This window comes from Sardina pilchardus, chromosome 4, assembly GCF_963854185.1.
Source record: "Sardina pilchardus chromosome 4, fSarPil1.1, whole genome shotgun sequence".
NCBI lineage: Eukaryota > Metazoa > Chordata > Actinopteri > Clupeiformes > Clupeidae > Sardina > Sardina pilchardus.
Window position 1 is genome coordinate 24,698,298 of NC_084997.1, and position 18,849 is coordinate 24,717,146.

General features: G+C 47.1%; 1 protein-coding gene across 1 annotated transcript in view; it reads right to left on the bottom strand.

The window, feature by feature from the left end:
• Nucleotides 1-528: 528 nt before the first annotated feature.
• The window catches only part of igsf3 (immunoglobulin superfamily, member 3), a 185,102-nt gene continuing 166,781 nt past the window's right edge, over nt 529-18,849 (bottom strand). Inside the window, exons 7-9 of the mRNA XM_062534772.1 lie at nt 15,000-15,497; nt 7,325-7,753; nt 529-5,957 (exon numbers count right to left, since the gene is read on the bottom strand). Of these exons, the coding sequence (XP_062390756.1) occupies nt 5,707-5,957; nt 7,325-7,753; nt 15,000-15,497 (1,178 nt within the window). The 3' untranslated portion in view covers nt 529-5,706. The remainder of the gene's footprint in view (nt 5,958-7,324; nt 7,754-14,999; nt 15,498-18,849) is intronic.

The window sequence follows — 18,849 nt, forward strand, 5'->3', positions numbered from 1 at the left end:
GTGTATTAACCTCATAGCTGAAGAAATTGTGCAAATTCAATGTATAAGCCATGGCTAATAGTCGGGAAATTGTGGTAATGTGTTTTAACCTGGTTTCAGAGTTCACCTTCCTCAAATAACATAGAATTCTCATATAGTCTTGTCATGGCTGTAAGAGAACTGACACTGACACACACACACACACACACACACACACACACACACACACACACAAATTGATGGCATTTTGCTTCTGTCTGTGGGGACCTGATAAAAGCCATTCGATATGTACATAAAAGTGCAAAAATGCATTAGAAAAATGGCATCGTTATCCTCTTACGGGGTGAGTTTGAACAACCTTACACAATACTAACGGACTTATTCATGGCCAAATAATACCTGGACAAGTGAGAGCATATGGCATCGTTATCCTCTTACGGGGTGAGTTTGAACAACCTTACAATACTAACAGACTTCTTCATGGCCAAATAATACCTGGACAAGTGAGCATATGGAGGGTCTCTCTCTGAATCAGACACAAGAGGAGAGCAGAATGCACTGAATGTTTTTATTGCAATAAACTGACAGAATAGCAAAGTGCCTTTTCATAGATTCAGCGACTGCTACAACTCAATATATATAGATATATATATAAAAAGCAAAAAAAAGAAAACAAACAAACAAAAAAAAACTAATCAAAAGTGGAAAAAGTAATACAACATAAACACAAATAAGCATTTCAAAAAGCTATGGCCATTTTTTTTTTCGTTCAGTGCACAATTTCTGTCAATTTTTAAAAATGAACAAAAATTAAAAAACATAAAAATACACCACTTGGGAGAGAAAAAAGCAGCACTGGCTGAACACACATCACCACAATGATTTTTTTATCTTTGTTTTTTTTTTCTTTTTTCTTTTTTTTTCTTGAAACAGAGCCAGCACATAGCCATGAACATGCAGCCCTCGTCATGTATGTACAACATTGTGAGAACATTATGAGTCTGCAGAGAGTATGTAGTACTACAAAAAAAGAAGATAATAGGAACACAAGTCAGAGTTCAGCGTTTAAGTAGTGTACAGCTCAAAGAACAGCGGCACCGTTGAGGACATCACAAACACAAGCCCAGCCTTCCATTTCCTGTGTGAGGGGAGTTTGGGGTGTCTCCTCTCGATCCGGGGACCCATTTTGGAATGTAAAAACAAACAAACAAACAAACAAACAAACAAACAAAAAAACAACACACAATTTGCAATGCAATGCAATGCAACCGGGGATGGTGTTGGCACAAAATCTCTAAAATCTGAGTTTTCTTTCTTTTTTTTTGCTAGTCTGAGACTGCCCTATAAATCTTGTGAAATGACAAATCTGTGTAATTAAGAGAAATGGAAAAACAGAATCTGTGACCTCATCTAGCAGAACTGTCAGACCTTGCTGTGCTCTACTGTGCATAGATTGCATCCTCTGAAAATACACCTTTTCTGTTTCTAGTGAAACAAAACATTACGTCTTCTGACATTCAACCACTGCTATCAAAGAATGATAGAGAGAGGATGCTATCAGGGAATGCAGCCCATATCCATGGCAACAGCATTCTATCACTACACTCTTAAAACAAATGTGTTGAAAACAACACAACTTGTGTGTTTCTTTTAACACATCTCCATGTCCAGATAGGAACAACACATTTGCTTTAATAGCGAGCTCTATGGGGATAAACTCTATGTGTGGATGGGGGCAGTGTTGTGAAATCAGTGAAGTCAGCTTACGTTGTCACTGCTAAAAAAGTGAATATGATGATGTTCTAGAGTGCAACACCACCCCTCTGTCCCTACCCCACACACATACATACACTACTGCCCCGAGCATCAAGACCCACAGCTACCCCCCCCCCCCCCCCCCAAACACAGGAGTGTGGAGTGGCTGCCACTGATTCGGTGTGATGTCAGAGACACACAAAACGCTCGACAGTTCAACAACATCACCACGATGCCTCCGCTCACGTCATGCACTATACATCTGGACACTGAGTGGGAGAGAGCGCGCGGAGAGGGCAGACCAATGACCTTTCTCCGAACCCAAGCCAGTGCTGTTGCCATGACGATGTCGATACACCGCCACGGCTTTGCCCGACCACGGCTCTCCTCGCCCAACACATCCCTCGTTAATTGCTCAGGGCCCTTCTCCAGCAAAGATGGTGTCCCTTTCTAGCCACTGTAGTTCACAATGAAGTCTCTTCCATCTACGCACTGCTATGTTAAGTTCACATACCCTAACTAAGCGTCACAGTACATCTCAATAAATAAAACAAGACAACCAACAAGCTTCAAGAGGACCCTCGGTTGTGTTAAGTTGGTTTCTTTTTTTTTGTTTGTTTTACTTAAGTTTTGCTTTTTAAGTCCCCTGTACATATGGTTGAATCAGTAATGTCAACAATACTGTTTACACAGAACCAAGCCGCTTGGCTGGGGAGTTCGTAAAAAAAGTCTCGTCTGATGCTGGCCCATGTTAATGACATCATCATGAGTGGACCTGACCTGTGATCATCTCTGTAGCTGTTTCCCAAAGTCAAGCATGCTTCCTAGATAGAACGCTTTCTTACGAGTCGGGTTCTACGAAAATAACGTTACAGGCCTCCCCTGCGTTCTCGGACTCTGCGTTCCATGATGTGGCGACCTTGAAAAGGTTTGAGAGGTTTGAGTATGTTTACTCGACCTTGGGAAACAAGCCTGTGTTAGTGGGAATGTCCATTTGGACTACAATGGGGGAAAATGATCCGATTGGCTAGTAATCACCCCTCGCTAACCAATCAAAGCCTGCTTTGTAGTGTTCTTGTGGTCTGAAGCTTTCACTAACAAAATCTTTTAATCTCATTAAATAGATGAAAGAAAACAAAAACAGTATCAAATAAATAAATACAAAAAAAAAAGCAAACAGCAAAAAAAAGTATCTTTATTTCTCACGCCCAGAGATTGACAGTTTTGAAGGCGGAAAAAAAGGACACTATCGGAGCGTGGAATATAAAATATTGGGCTGTCTAATTCATCTTCGTCATGAGCTGGCGGGGACTCAGACGTAGTAACTGAAGCGAGAGTGTTTGAGGACCCAATTATCAAAACAAACACGTTGGAGATGAAACCACATTGTTGTCTCTCGCTTGCGTGTTCCTCCCTCCTCTCTCATCCGAGGGCGGCATAATTGTTATTCCCAAAGCGAGCATTCGTCGCTATTGATTTTAATTCTGGAGTTGCAATTTGGGAGATTGGGCAATGAATCAATATTATTTATTTGTTTTAATTGTGAAATGTCACCCCTTTTAAGATTCCAGCGGGCACTGTGCCTGCTGTGTTGGTACGTGTGCGTTGTGTTAAATTGCACCATGGGTCAATCCGTCAGCACTAAGAACCTTGCCCTTTACAAGACTACAGCTCCCATAATCCCTTGGTGGGAGATGAGAAGTCCTATTTACACCAAAGCTTTTGGCTGAAAGCCTTCAACTTCCCTCAAAGTTTTCTTAACCTTTTTTTTCAGTGGTGAGATCTACTACAGCTAAGAAAAAAAATAACAACACCAATAAAAAACCAACAGGGTCTTGGCACCAAGACAACTCCTCATGTCAAAGTTCCCAGCTCTTCTGAAGCCTTGCGGACGCTCCAGGATGGCTTCTCGCACGGAGAGAATTCAGTCTGTGGAGCTCAGTCGGGCAAGAGCGAGGCAGACGTATAGCGAAGAAACGTTCAGTCCTCTTCAGGCCTGGCACAGTCTCTGCTGTGGTCAAGCAGTTAGTCATCAGTCGGCAACATTCAATCTCCATCCTCTAATCCCTTTAAAAAATCCATGTCCATTCTCATGTAGTTGACAGTGGCACCATTATACAAAACCAGTGGCAAAATGAGGAGTGTATACACACACACACACACACACACACACACACACACATACATACGTACGTACTGTACACACATACACGACAGCAACGGCATTTATGACAACCCTCAACAACCTTCAAGAGCAATGTCCTTGCTGAGGAGTTGAGATTAAGGAAATAACTGGTGATGGCACCCATCCTTCTCCCTTTCATTTCAGGAGAGAGGGATTAATTCAACGAGGAAGAAAGAAAGAAAGAAAGAAAGAAAGAAAGAACACATTAAGCGGATTAGGAGTATCATACACATATCAGCCTGAAAACTGGCAGGGAAACACCTGGACACTAGCACTACACTCATGTTTGCACAAGCACAAGCACACACACACGCACACACACACACACACACACACACACACTCTCCATGTCCGTTTCTTCTCTCCCCCTCCCTAGTGGGGACGGATTTAAGCGGTTCCATCTCATCCTCTCTCTCCCTTTAACCGAGTAGCGCACGTGATGGACCCACATCCAAACAGCAGGGATGCCATGCCATGCCATGCCTTCCTTCCCCTTCCCCTTCCCCATACACCCCTCCTCCCTTCCCACCCTCCGCGCGGGGGGATGGCCAAGGTGCTCCTGGCTGGAGGCGTCTAAACACCCAGATAAGAGTTTGGCCAAGTGTTTGTGGGTCTTTGGCAGTGCAGACGTGCCTGGTCCGAGTCCAGCAGACAAGAGTCAGCAGGAGTTGGTGTGTGTGTGTGTGTGTGTGTGTGTGTGTGTGTGTGTGTGTGTGTGTGTGTGAGCAGGTGGGGGGATAACAACTCTTCATAATCGGTATCCTATCACTCCAGACAGACACAGGTCTGGGATCAGTGGTGAAACGCATACCGTCAGCGTGGGGAAGGTGGGAGACAAAAAGAGAGATTGAGGGAGACAGAAATCACAGATCACTGTCAGTGTCTTAAATTCGTAGTGTTTCTGCCTTCTATAATAATCCTTCTTCAGACTGTGATAGTCCAGCAACTATATACTTCAGCTAGTGTTTTGAAACAAGTCCGACCAAAAATATCACAAAAAAAAAAATACGTCTACAAAAAAAAGCATGAAAACAATTGCAACTCTTAACTTGCAGTCGACATGGGTAAAGAGGAAAGAAAATAAAAGTTATAGCAAAGGGGAGGATGATGCCAGTACTGTTCGGTCCAAAACATCCTCCCTTCAAAGCCTGCTCTGGGCTGATTGTCCATCAAAATGTGTGAAATCAGTTGGCATTGAAAAGGGGGGGGGGGGGGGGGTTGGTGATCATGAACAAAAATAAGAAAATAAAATAAGAAAAAAAAAGAAAAAAGAAGATTACCAACTCAGCCACATCAGACAACCATATCTCCTCAGCAGTAGATGTAGCCATGGCGACGACCTGGAGGGCGGTATTCATGTCTGTCTGTATGTTCGTGTTTTTTGTGTGTGTGTTTGTTTCTTTTCTTCTTTAAAACGTTGGACGGATTGATCAACGGAAGGGGGGAGCGAGAGATAGAGAGAGAGATAGAGAGAGCGCACGATGGCAGGCCGGGCCGGGAGCGGAGGCGAAATCCCAGACACAGAGAGACTCTGGGGAGGGGTGTCGTCATGGGGACAAGCCAAACGATAGAGAGAGTGAGAGAGAGTGAGAGAGAGAGAGAGACAGAAAAGACAGAGAGACAAGAGACCTCCATGTAGAGAAGGTGTGAAGGTAAAGTCAGAGAGATAGAGACAAAGAAAAGAGGGATAGAGAGACAGAGTGAGAGAGAGAGAGAGTGAGAGAGACAGCACCAGACGCCTGGGTCTGTGGGTTTTGGGCCGGGCGACGCGACGCGAGTAAGGCCCCTTACTCCACGGACCCGGGGTGCAGACTGAGGGCCGGCGGGTCCAGGCAGGTGGGCGAGTAGCTGAGGTGCGGCTCCTTGATCCACAGCAAGGGGGCGCCGTTCTTGCCCTCCTGGCTCTTGCTGTGGCTGCGGCTCTTGTAGCGCACCAGCAGCACGGCGATGAGCAGGATGCCGAAGATGGGGAACGGGTAGAAGAAGACGAAGTAGAAGAGCGAGTCGTTGTAACACACCACCGACTGCAGGCTGGAGGCTATGGAGAGAGAGAGAGAGAGAGAGAGCGAGAGAGAGAGAGAGAGAGAGAGAGAGAGAGGGAGGGAGAGAGAGAGGAAGAGAGGGAGTGAGAGAGGGAGGGAGAGGGAAGGAGAGAGAGGGAGTGAGAGAGAGCAAGGGAAAGAGGAAGAGAGAGAGTGTGGGGGAAGGGAGAGGGAGAAAGAGGGAGATAGAGAGGGAGAGAAGAGAGAGATGAGACAGAGAGAGAGTTAGAGAGATATATGAATAATGGGAAAAGAGAGATATAGAGGGAGAGAGAAGAAGAAGAAGAAATCACACAGTTGATGTTATGTGTTCAGTCTTTCATCTCTGCTTTATAAACACAAATGCCTGTAATGTCAGAATACCAATACAGCTTATTTGAATTTGAGATGAAAAGAGAGAGGGAAGGGGAGGGGAATAAATGGCGATAGAGGAATAAAAGAAGAAACCGCGTGTGTGAGAGAGAGAGAGAGAGAGAGAGAGAGAGAGAGAAAATAAAAAAAATGATGAAGAGAATGTGAGTGGAGGATGAATGAAACTAGCTAAAGCCAAAGTAAGCGAGACTCACGCACAGAGGGTGAGAGAGAGAGCAGGCAAAAAGAGAGTGTGAGGACATGCTCATGAATATTAATGTGACGCATATTAATATTAATCGGCTGAAAAGCACATGTCTTTCTGTGGGGTGCCTGCAGCTTAGTGAGAGGGCCTTTAAAAGGACACTGGCCCTGGCTCTACCATCTTCACTCATGCATATCAGATCCTCTCTATCGGGCCGCTCCGCTCGCGAGAGCCATATTGTCTTTCCCACGCAGACAAATTGCTTCAGATAACAGTTAACTGTGATTAGACCTCCTGCGGACTCACGGCCAGCCTACTAATGCCACTGGAGGAGGCTGTGGCTCTCCTAGAACCACATCAGAGCTCCCACAGGCACGAGCTCTTACTGTTCTGGTAAATGGGTTTGCGTGTGTATATGTGAGTGTGTGTGTGTGTGTGTGTAGGGGGGAGGGGGGGGTTGTATGTGTGTATGCACACATGAGAGAGAAGAGGGTGAGAGAGTGATAGAGAGACTGATGAACATAAATACATACAGATGAAGATAGTGTGATTAAGTCCATCACCCTATTTGAGGTTTATCTGCCCCATACTAGCATTTGTATGCATTATTGTTCATGTCTGTTGCATGTCTTTTGCTTTGGTAATATTATAGTCTTGTCAATGTCAATGCCAAATTCATAGACATAGGCGTAGGCAGGTAAACACACAGAAACACACACATGCAGGCAGACAGACAGAGAGACATTCATATATTTAAATGAATTTAAATACTGAAAAGAAAAAACAATGTATCTCTGAAGCCCGTACCTTTCTGGAGCACGTTGACGATGGTGATGCCAGAGTTGTTGGTGGTGAGCCGGTACCAGGCCCCTCTCGGGTTGAGCAGCCACTCCTCTACGTGGCAGTAGTACGCGCCCGCGTCGGCCGCCCGCGCCTTCTGGACGGTCAGCGTGTAGAGGTCGGAGGTCGTGCGCTCGAACTGCAGCCGCGACTCGGGGCCCGGCGGCTCGGTGGGGCTGCAGTTGCCGTTGCCGAAGACGGCGTCGTGGCCGATGGAGAAGACGCACTCGTGGTCGCCGCCGGCGACGCCGCTGTCGTCCGCGCTCGCCACGTACCAGGAGACGGAGAAGCGGGAGTCGCGCGCCGACTGCGTGGGGATGCTGCAGCCCAGCCGGATGGAGCCGGACTCCTCCACCGTCACGTTGGACTCGGACTCCTCCACCTGCAGGCGAGCCTCTGTTTGGGGATCGGACAGAAGGAGAAGGACATTGGGTTAGAATGACCTGAACTACAGTACATGATGATGATAGAAGACTACAACTAACTAGAAAAGCACTCAGAGAGCGCAGACCTCCGCCTGTATTGTTCTTCCTAGGTTGTCATACATTTTGACCCATTTTAAACTATTCAGATCGCCATGTGGCCATACCATGACATTACACCGCTAAGCGAAAAACATAAACGGCTCCGGAATCCCGACGGATCACTCCCAAAAATGTTATCGTTTCTACCCTGGGTCATTTCTGACCTTCCCTGACCATTTCAGTGGAAGACAGACAGACAAACAGACAAACAAACAAACAAACCCTGATGAAAACATAACCTCCTTGGCGGAGGTAAAAAGTAAATTAGACTAAAGTCAAGAGTGGGACACTTGTCCTGTGGATCGCCGACGTCAATATCTGGACCTGGTTCAAGCCTGATTCCTGCCGACCCTGTTGAAGTGTCCTTGAGCAAGACACTGATCCCCTTGCAGTGTGCTGAGAGGAGAGGTGCTATGGAAATGCAGTCTATTTACCAAGTAAAATGGACAAACCTACATGGACAGAATTAGAACTTAATTAGGATCAAAGCTCTTCAGAATGCTGTAAACCCTGTTCGATCCTTTGATTCTTTTCCCACTTTTTCAAACTAGGATGAGTTACACTGACCCTATACTCACTGTGCTGTACCCTATGACCGGTACAAACTTGACTGGGAGCATTCAATTGAGTGAACGGTAGCACCGTCGGTGGGGTTTCCTTCCTCACATTAGTTCATTAAGGGTGAAGCCCAAAAGTTCTCCCCTACAGGAAGTTCAGGGAGTTCTTGACAGTTCCCTGACCCTTATCCTGTAATGAGGTTCCACCTGATTGCTGTTAGATGCTGCAGATGCCCTTGATGAGTCAATTACATGAGCTCGGGTAATTAATCTGAGATGTCCCGCTTCGCCTGATTGGCCACACACCCGATTTAAAAGATTTAAAAGCTGTGATGAGTCCCCAGAGGTCTCCAGAGGCGAAGGAAGAGAGAGTACACATGTGTGGTGGTGGTGCCGCCCTTTAGCATGCTAAAGAAACACTGACTTAGATTTCAGACTTTCTTCAGTGCTTTAAAGGCAGGAGGATGTGTACGTGTGTGTGTATGTGTGTGTGTGTGTGCGTGTGTGTGTGTGTGTGTGCGTGTGTGTAGGTGAGTGAGGGGACGTGTTCATAATTTGTTTATGTGTGCGTGTGTGTGTGTGTGTGTGTGTGTGTGTGTGTGTGTGTGTGTGTTCAGTGGCATGGTTTGCAGGCATTTGCTCAGAGGCAAGAGAGGCATGTTGACACATCTGTACTTGCACTTGTTTCAAACCAATTTAGTTTTAATGGGAGAATCATACACAGTTAGCAAACCGTCAACACACTCGCTCTCCTTAAAGCACAAATCAGCGACACTTAAGCGAAAGTGGAAACAACACTAAATCTAAAAACAGCCAGCCAGATTCACACACAGATTTGCATTCCTTAAAAGCTCCCCGCACACAACTCCTGCCTTGTCACCTCCGGCTAGAAAACGTTACTAAATAAGATTTAGCTTTTTTTTTTTTTTTTCATTTTAAAAAAAGTTTTTAGTAAAATATGAATTGCTTAAAAAACATGACACAAACGCGCCCAGACAGTCTCCTTAACCCTGTCACCTAACGACCGCGTCACGGCGGGAGTCTAATTTAAGAGGCGCGTGGGTGGAGGCCCAATGGATGAAGAGTCCCTCACATCTCGTCGTGTCGCGTCCTCACATCTTTGCTCCTGAGCCGGTGTGAGATCAGACTAAAAATAAGTGTGGAGCGCACGGGGTGCCTCGCACTTCAACTCCTCGACTCGAACGACAAAAGCAGAGAAGCTAAGAAAGACAGCAACAACAAACAAACAAACAAAACAAAAGTACGGCCTATGGCTTAAGTCACAACAGATTAGACGTGGCACACTTTTCCTCGTTAATTTTTATTTTTTTGAAAATGCTATCTGCTATCTGTTTTTTACTGACAGTTGATTGCCCTGGCTACCGCTACGCTGTATCCGGGTAATATAATATTTAATGAGAGCAGCCAGGCTTGAACTCTTGGGGGAAATCTAGTTTGCTAGTTTTCCGAACACATCTACATATAAACACAGGAGCAGCTGGGTGAGAAAATGAGCTTGCGACTTGATGCTGGATGATGAAGCTTAGTTGCTTGGCAAGGATAAGTGTGGTGAAAGAGATTGAAGGAGAAGAGGTGTGTGTACATGTGTGTGTGTCTGTGTGTGTGTGTGTGTGTGTGTGTGTGTGTGTGTGTGTGTGTGTGTGTGTGTGTGTGTGTGTGTGTGTGTGTGTGTTGCTATGAGCTAAGGGTGACTGAGGATCAAGAGATTGACAGGGGATGGCAGTGGGTACGTAGGTATGGATCAGTAAGTAGAAGGGAAGTATGTGTGGGAGTTTGTGTGGGAGTATGCATGTGGGTCTCTGTGGTGTGTGTATGGACATGCATGTACATGTATATATGTTAATTATTGAATCCCTGTCTCATGTTCTGAATGGCTGTTATGTGTGTGAGGGAATGTACATTGCCAGACATGAGAGAATTGTCGACTTACTAGTTGAGGTCGTCATTTCATATGCTTCACCGCTTAAAAAAATATACAGGAATGTATGTGTCTCACATTGCATGTTCAAACTCTGTAATAGTGGAAATAATGTGTTTTCAAATGTCGCTGAAAAAAAGCCAGATACTGTTGTTGCTGATGAGGACAGCAGAGAAGTAACCATTCTTGAAGTAGGCTGTGCATTTGACTGCAGTCTAGAGGAAGCCTACCTTACCCAGCTTTTAAAGTATCAGCCACTCAAAGACATTTTTGTACCGCCTGGGTACAAATGTAAGTTGTCGGTGTATATATTTGGAAGCCTAGGTACTGTCCACAGACTAGCAGTCAGGGGTTTGTAGATTGCTGGTCTCTCTAAGCCAAGAGCAATGGCTCTTGCAAAATTCTGCTCAATTTCTGTGATAATTGTCAGTCACCACATATGGAGAAAAAGCTGTTTTTTGTACCCATGAACTGGTACCAGAAGCTTAAGTTACTGGGTTTACAATGCTGGTTTCTGTGTGCGTGCGCACACAGTATAAATGTGGTGGTGGTGTTGGTGTGTGCATGAGCGTGCGTGAGTGTGTGTGTGTGTGTGTGTGTGTGTGTGTGTGTGAGTGTGTGTGTGTGTGTGTGTGTGTGTGTGTGTGTGTGTGTGTGTGTGTGTGTGTGTGTGTGTGTATGCATGTGTGGATCAAGAGACTGGGAAGAAATTATGGAATGATTGATGAAGGCTTGGAAATACTGGAGACAGAAACTGTGCGTTGATATTCTGTTACAAGACTGCAGAAAAAGTGAGGTTTTCAGGGCTAAGAACACTCCCTCAGAATATCAGCTGTGCATGCGTGTGTGTGTGTGTGTGTGTGTGTGTGTGTGTGTGTGTGTGTGTGTGTGTGTGTGTGTGTCTATATCTATGTATTTGTGTGCTCGTGCTTGCTTCAGCAAAGCCAAGAGGAAAAACCGTACTGCAGTAGAGCCCACACCATGTTAAATAAAAGATGAGCCAGGGCCCAACTCTGCCAAAAATCACCTTCTCTGACCTTCAAACATTTTTGGTCGGGCAGATGCCACGGCCGCCCGCTGCGTTCACCCTGCATCTTATTAATGGCCCCCAGGACATACGGCACAACAGATTGGTCTCTGGGACATCAGAGAGGTGATAACCTGTTTGTTTTTGGGGCAATGTTGAGGAAAGCACACTGGCTGTGAGGACTGCTGTGAGCCAGAGAGAGAAAGGAGAGAAGGAGACAGACAGAGGGAAGAAGAGAGAGATAGAGAGTAAAGAGAGATGAGAAAGAGGAGGAAAAAAGAGACAGAGAAAGAGAGAAAGAGAGAGGGAGAGAGAGAGAGAGAGAGAGAGAGAAAGAGAGAGAGAGAGAGAGAGAGAGAGAGAGAGAGAGAGAGAGAGAGAGAGAGAGAGGAGGAAAGACATGAATGTTGGAGCAGAGTAAATGAATCAGAGAAAGAGGGAGATGGATAGAAAAGAAAGTGGAAAAGAAAAGAAAAGAAAAGAAAAACAATGAGGGTTATGAAAGGAAGACAGAGAAAGAGGGGAAGAAAAGAGGAGATGTGAGCAGGAGCGGAGAGGGAGAATCAAAGAGAAGAGAGCAAGTGAAGAGGGAGAGGAAAACAAGAGGGGAAAGTGGAATGAGTGAGAGTCAGATAAAGAACACAAAGAGAGCACCTAGGGGAAGGCCCGGAGAAACAACACACACACACACACACACATCGTGGTACAATGAAGCACAGAGGAAAGCGCACACACACACACACACACACACAAACATATGCACGGGAACACACACACACACACAAACTTATACACACACAAATATACACACAAACACACACACACGCAAACACACACACACACACACGCAAACACACGCAAACACACACACACACACACACACACACACACACACACCACACACACACAAACAAACACACACGCACACACACACACATTCAGTATATACACACACACACACACAGGAAGCGAGGGCAGAGAAGAGAGCAAGCGACACAACCGCGAGCCAGAGGGCAGAGTGGCGCGTGTCCAGCGTGTGCCCAGCGTGTGCCCAGCATGCTTGGCCCCGGGCCTGGGGGCATCTCGCGCCACGCCGCCCTCACAAGCCACGCTCCCGTGGACACCTGGGCCCGGCCAGGGGCAGGTGCACACGTGATGAGGTCATCAGAGCGAGACGAGGCTTTTTACAAGGACGGCCAGGAGGAGGGGATGGGATTGGGGGGATGGAGGGAGGGGGGTTATTATGGGATATGGCTGGATGGCCACAGCCTGTTGAGGGAGGGGTTTAAGGTGGTCCACTGTGCCGTGTGTGAGCGGCAGAGCAGCAAAAGTGGCAGCAGGAGTCGCTAAGCACAGCCACGACCACGGTCACAGTCACTGCACCGCACTCACAAACCCAGCCAGCAAACTAGCCATGCTAACCGCTGCAGCCACATGTGGCTAGCTAGAACCACCAGCTATGGCTAGAACAGCGCTAACTGGGGAAAAGAGCAGAAAGCACAGTTGAAGCACTGTAATTTACAATCAGTGCAACAGCCCCATTACTATAGGTAGGCTGCTCTCTCACAATTTGTTTTGATGCGGCCTTATGCTAAACTTATTTAAATTCATCCCCCAGCCCTCATCAATCAAGACTCAGTTCAGCATACAGTCAAAATGAAAACAGACTTCAGACGTGTTGCTGTACATACCAAAAAGCAAAGCGACCTACACATGCACTGTATAGAAAGAACTCATGCACTGATTACGTCAACTAGAACTCAATATAACTCTGTATAACTCAAACTCGCTCAAGCTCTAACTCTCACTTGCTTTCGCACTCGCACACACACACACACACACACACACACCCCTCTCTCTCTCTCTCTCTCTCTCTCTCTCTCTCTCTCTCTCTCTCTCTCTCTCTCTCTCTCTCTCTCTCTCTCTCTCTCTCTCTCTCTCTCTCTCTCTCTCTCTCTCTCTCTCTCTCTCTCACACACACACACACACACCCACACACACACACCCTCATGAGTGATGAGCCGAGGGCTAGCTGTGGCCTGCTGGGAGAGGCCTGAGGTGGTGGACGGTGCTGACACGGCTGCCCGTCTCTCTCTCTCGCTCTCTCTGTCTCTGTCTCTGCACAGAGAAAACAATCCCCCGGGGAGCTTCACACCGCACCGCTCCACACCGCACCGTTCCACTCCACTCCGCTCCACAGGCCCCCCGCTGGACCTGGGCCAACACTCACGCACACATACTGTACTGTACTGTACACACGGCCTGGGGGCACACCGCCATACTGTCAATTACACTACATTACCCTCCTGGAAATACCAAGGTGTAGCACAGCCAACTCTGTGTGTGTGTGTGTGTGTGTGTGTCTATATGTGTGTGTAGGTGTGTGAGAGAGGGTGTACTGTATGTGTTTGTGTGTGTGTGTCCATATGCATGTATGTGTGTGTATGAGTGTGTGTGTGTGTGTGTGTGTGTGTGTGTCTATATGCATGTATGTATGTGTGTGTATGTGTGTGTGTGTGTGTGTGTGTGTGTGTGTGTGCATCAGGTGTAGAGGTTTGTGTGCTCTCTCTACTCTCTACATGCACTGCACATATAACGCGTAGCACTTCACCATTAGTACATCCCAGAGTGAGTGCGGGTCCCTGAGCGGCCCTGCTACTACAATAATAATAATAATAATAATCATAATAATATCCATCTCCCATGGTGTCGCTGCACAGGGCACAGTGCCAAACTAGCCTGGGGGGGGATTGCCTGCCCTGTACCTGGACAACGTCCAGAGTCCACAATGCTGTGGGGGAGCACATACTGTACTGTAGGCAGGTTACCCTTTACTTTTCATGGGAGCTCATCCTCTCCTCTACATGGCTCTGGGTGATGTTTGCACACACATTATCATTATGCTATATTTACTTATCGGTTAGCGCTCTGTTATGCTATATTTATTCCCTATGCTGTGTGTTTTTTTTTTTTTTTTTTTTTTTGTGCTAATACTTTAATGCCTTGAGGCGAAAGAGCTAAACCAAGATTCAACAAGACTAATACCTCATCATTTTATTTGACTGTTGAAATGTGTGTACATAGGCCCCAAGGCCATGTTATTTGGCCAAACACAAACACAGACAATAACAAAACACTTCGCTTTGCTCTCCTTCAGCGGTGAATACTGTATAAAGCTGCGCTGATTTGGACTGGAATGGTATACTGTTTGTGCTCAGGGGATCAGAGCTGGTATTGACACTCACTCACTCACGGTAGGCTTCAAGTGGCTGTGTAAGTGCTATTTGCTGCGTCTTTCTGCGACAAGATGTCGGATGTTTTATTAAACAATAACAAAAACACAACTGTTCTGTCTGCCCTCAGAGCCATTAATGTCCTTTACACATGGGCATTCGTTCTTATTATGCTCATATATCGTTTTTAATAATAACATAAGATCTTAATATTCAAGGTAAAATAAACAAATATGATGTTATGTTATATGCTTGTCATGTATTTTTTTATTTTTACTGTGAAGCTTGAGGTGGAGTGTACGGTTGACTCGACCCTTTTTACACTCTCCCCCGTTTCTCCCCCCATCTCCCCCGAGTCTTACCGGGCCTCTTGACCAGCACGTGGGTGAAGCCGGACGCCTCGCGGGCCACCCGGTACCAGGCGCCGTCCGGGTCGGTGAGCCACTCCTCCACCAGGCAGTAGTAGGTGGCCGAGTCGCTGGTCTCGGCGCGGTGCAGCGTCAGGCTGTGTTGCCGCGGCAACGGCCGCTCGGCCTGCAGCCGGCTGCGCAGGCGCTCCTCCTCGGCGTAGGCGCCGTACTCGAAGGCGCCCGAGCGGTCGATGCGCAGGAGCAGCTCGTCGGGGTCGCCCGCCCCCACCCCGGGCTCCAGAGCGGGCACCGCCGCGGGCACTGCCGCCGCTGCCACCGCCGCCGCCACCGCCGGGGGTTCCGGCTCGGTCCGAGCCCGGCGGGCGTACCACTGGACGGAGTACTGGGACTCCTGGCTGGTCTGGGACGCCACGGAGCAGTTGAGGCGCACGCGGCCGTCCTCCAGCAGCTGCAGGCTCTGATTGGTCTTGTGCACGCGCAGCTTACTCACTACAGAGAGGGGCATGAAGAGAGAGAGAGACGGAGAGAAGTACATGTTAAACATTTAGTTATTTTCTTTAAGCTCTTACGTGTGTACATGTAATTGAGCTTTGGCAATAATGTTCATGAATCTTTATTGAATTGAATTGAATTGAGAGAAAGAGAGAGAGAGAGAGAGGGAGAGAGAGAGAGAGAGAGAGAGAGAGAGAGAGAGAGAGAGAGAGAGAGAGAGAGAGAGAGAGAGAGAAGAGAGAGAAAGACAAGAACATGAGAAGAAAGGAGAGACAAGAGAAGAAAGGAGAGACAAGGGAAAAAGACAAAACATTTACACTGGTTTTGATATCCATCCATTGCATTGCAAACATGTTTTGTATACAAATCCACTGAGGCTGATTGTCTGGCACAATTAACAGATACAGAGATGTGAGAATTAAAATAAACAGGGGACAGGGGAAAAGGAAAGAAAGAGAAGAGAAAGAGAAGAGAAGACAGACTGAGAGAACAAGAGAGACAGAGAAGAGAAAGGGAAAGAGAGGAGCATGACGGACTGAGAGAACAAGACAGAGAAGAGAGTTGTTATCCGTGTAGCGTCAGGGAATGTGTGCTGGACTGTGTGTGACAGGTGCTGCAGAGATCTGTTTATTCATGGATGACTGACGGACTGACTGAAAGACTGCCCAGGCAGGAAAATAAATGTGTGTAGGTGTGTGTGTATGTGTGTGTGTGTGTGTGTGTGTGTGTGTGTGTGTGGGAGAGAGAGACGAATAAGATGTCAGAAAAGTCACTTTGGGGTGCGCGGCCCCAGCCTGCTGGCTGCTGTGAGATTGGATTACCTACAGCTACGTCAGGTGTGGCTGCCATAAGCGCCGGCTGTCAGCTCGCACTGGGAGCCGATTTAGGAGAGAGCAGCGATGCACAGCCAAACACACACACACACACACACACAAAGACACACACACAAAAAGACACACACACACAAAGATAGACAGACACACACAAACACACACACACACACACACACACACACACAAAGATAACGATGGAGGTGAGGAAAGCACTCTGCATATCCAGATGTTGGTGTGCACACTTGTGCACTCAGGCATATCTATCTAAGTTAATGGAGAGTTTGGAGTACCCCTCGGGCTGAAAAACAATCCGAGCCCACGTTGCACTGTTTCTCTTTCTCTCTCTCCCTGTGTGTGTTGGTGTGTGCGCATGTGTGAGTGAGATGTGTGTTTGCATGAGTGTGAGTGAGTGTGTTTGTATGTGCGTGTGTGTTAGTATGTGCATGTGTATGTGTGTGAGTGAGTGTGTATTTGTGTGTGCGCATGTAAGTGTGCATGATGTGTGTGAGTGTGTGAGTGTCGATGTGACTGTGTGTGTGTTTGTGTGTACATGTGCTGGAGGATTGAGACACAGATGTGGACGGACGCACACATAACTGCATGTGTTGAGCTGAAAATCCCTCAGCATTTACTGTCTCCCCATCCTCACACTGTTACATCTTCACAAAGTGCCGCATTTAATGCTGTATACACAGAGACCTCACACACACACACACACACACACACACACACACACACACACACACAAACACACACACACACACACACACACACACACACACAAAATCAGACATGCCCTGGCACCTTCTAACGAACGTATCCTGAATCCAGCGGATTAGCTCAGAGGAAGAGGTCCTCTCTCTCGGCACACATATCTCCAATTCTGAAAAATTCATGAGCAGCTGCACAAAACTAACACTCTTAGTCTAACACCCCCCCCCCCCCCCATCTCCTCATGGACACACACACACACACACACACACACACACACACACACACCCTGGCCCACCACCACCACCACCACCAATTTCACACGTTCTCTCTCTCTCCCTCTCCATCCCTCTTTCTTTCCTTCATCTCTCTCTCTCCCTCCCTCATTTTCTCTCTCTCTCTCTTTCTCTCTCTCTTTCCTCACTGCTGTTCTCTTCTTCATGCTTTAATGGCTCTTTCGCTAAAAATCCAATTTTCCACTGACACTCTGGGTCCAGTAATCCCTCCGCATCTCAGCACTGTTTCCCACTGAAGGCCCAGGAGCTTCAGATTCAGCCCCTCATCCGCCCAGAGCCCAGAGACACCAGAGCCTGGAGACACACCAGCATCCTGCAGCAGCAACAACCGCTCTGGGTGTGTGTGTGTGTGTGTATGTGTGTGTGTGAGAGAGAGAGAAAGAGTGAGTGAGAGAATGTGTGTGTTTGTTTGTGTGTGTAAGCATATGAGTGTGTATACATATATGCTGTATGTGCATGCGAGAGAGAGTGTGTGTGAGTGGGTGAGTGTGTGTGAGTGAGTGTGTGTGTGTGTGTGTCTGTGTGTATTCAATGTCTGTGTGTGTATAAGTATGCATGTGAGCGTGTGCATATACAGTATTTGCTGTGTGTGCATGTGTGTGTACATTTTTGTACACAAAAATTGCAAGTGCACATTTTTGATGTGTGCAGCACTTGCATTTATTTATTTGCTTTGCGTGCTTGTGTATGTGTGTACAGTATGTGTGTGTGCACATGTGTGTGAGTGAGTGTGTGTGCGTGTGTGTGTGTTCACTGCATACCAAACTCTGCTATCTCCACCTTCCTCCTTGCCCTCATTTCAGCTCATCTACTATACCCCACCTCCCCTGCAGTCCTCATCATGAGTAGGCAGCAGCAGCAACCCCCCCCCCCCCTACACACACACACACACACACACACACACACACACACTACAAACACACACACACTACACACACACACTACCACACACACACAAACACAAACACACACACCCACACTCTGCAGGTCCAGGCCTCGGTTTGCAGCAGAGGTCACAACCAGGGGGCACGGCTTACAATTCCACAGACACCAGCAACCGTATGATGCTTGAGTCTGGGTATATGATGCCTTCTTCTGCATGTATGCATGTATGTATGTATGTATGTATGTATGCATATATGTACAGTATGTATTGTATGGAGATGAATGTGCTGTGCTCTGCCAGCTCCACTGGTTAGTCTGAGCAGCGTGAGCAGCAGCAGGGGTCAAGAGTTGGCCTCCGCGGGGGCGCAGCTTGGTATGGAGGCCCGTGTTGCGTGTAAATAATGTTAATGGGCATCTGGGGTGATCACCTCTCTCAGATCTCAGCACGCGGAGAATCCCTCTGCACCAAGACACCACTTCAGCTCCACTCTTATTTACTTACACACACACACACACACACACACACACACACACACACACACACACACACACACACACACACACACACACACACACACACACACACACACACACACACACACACACACACACACACACACACAC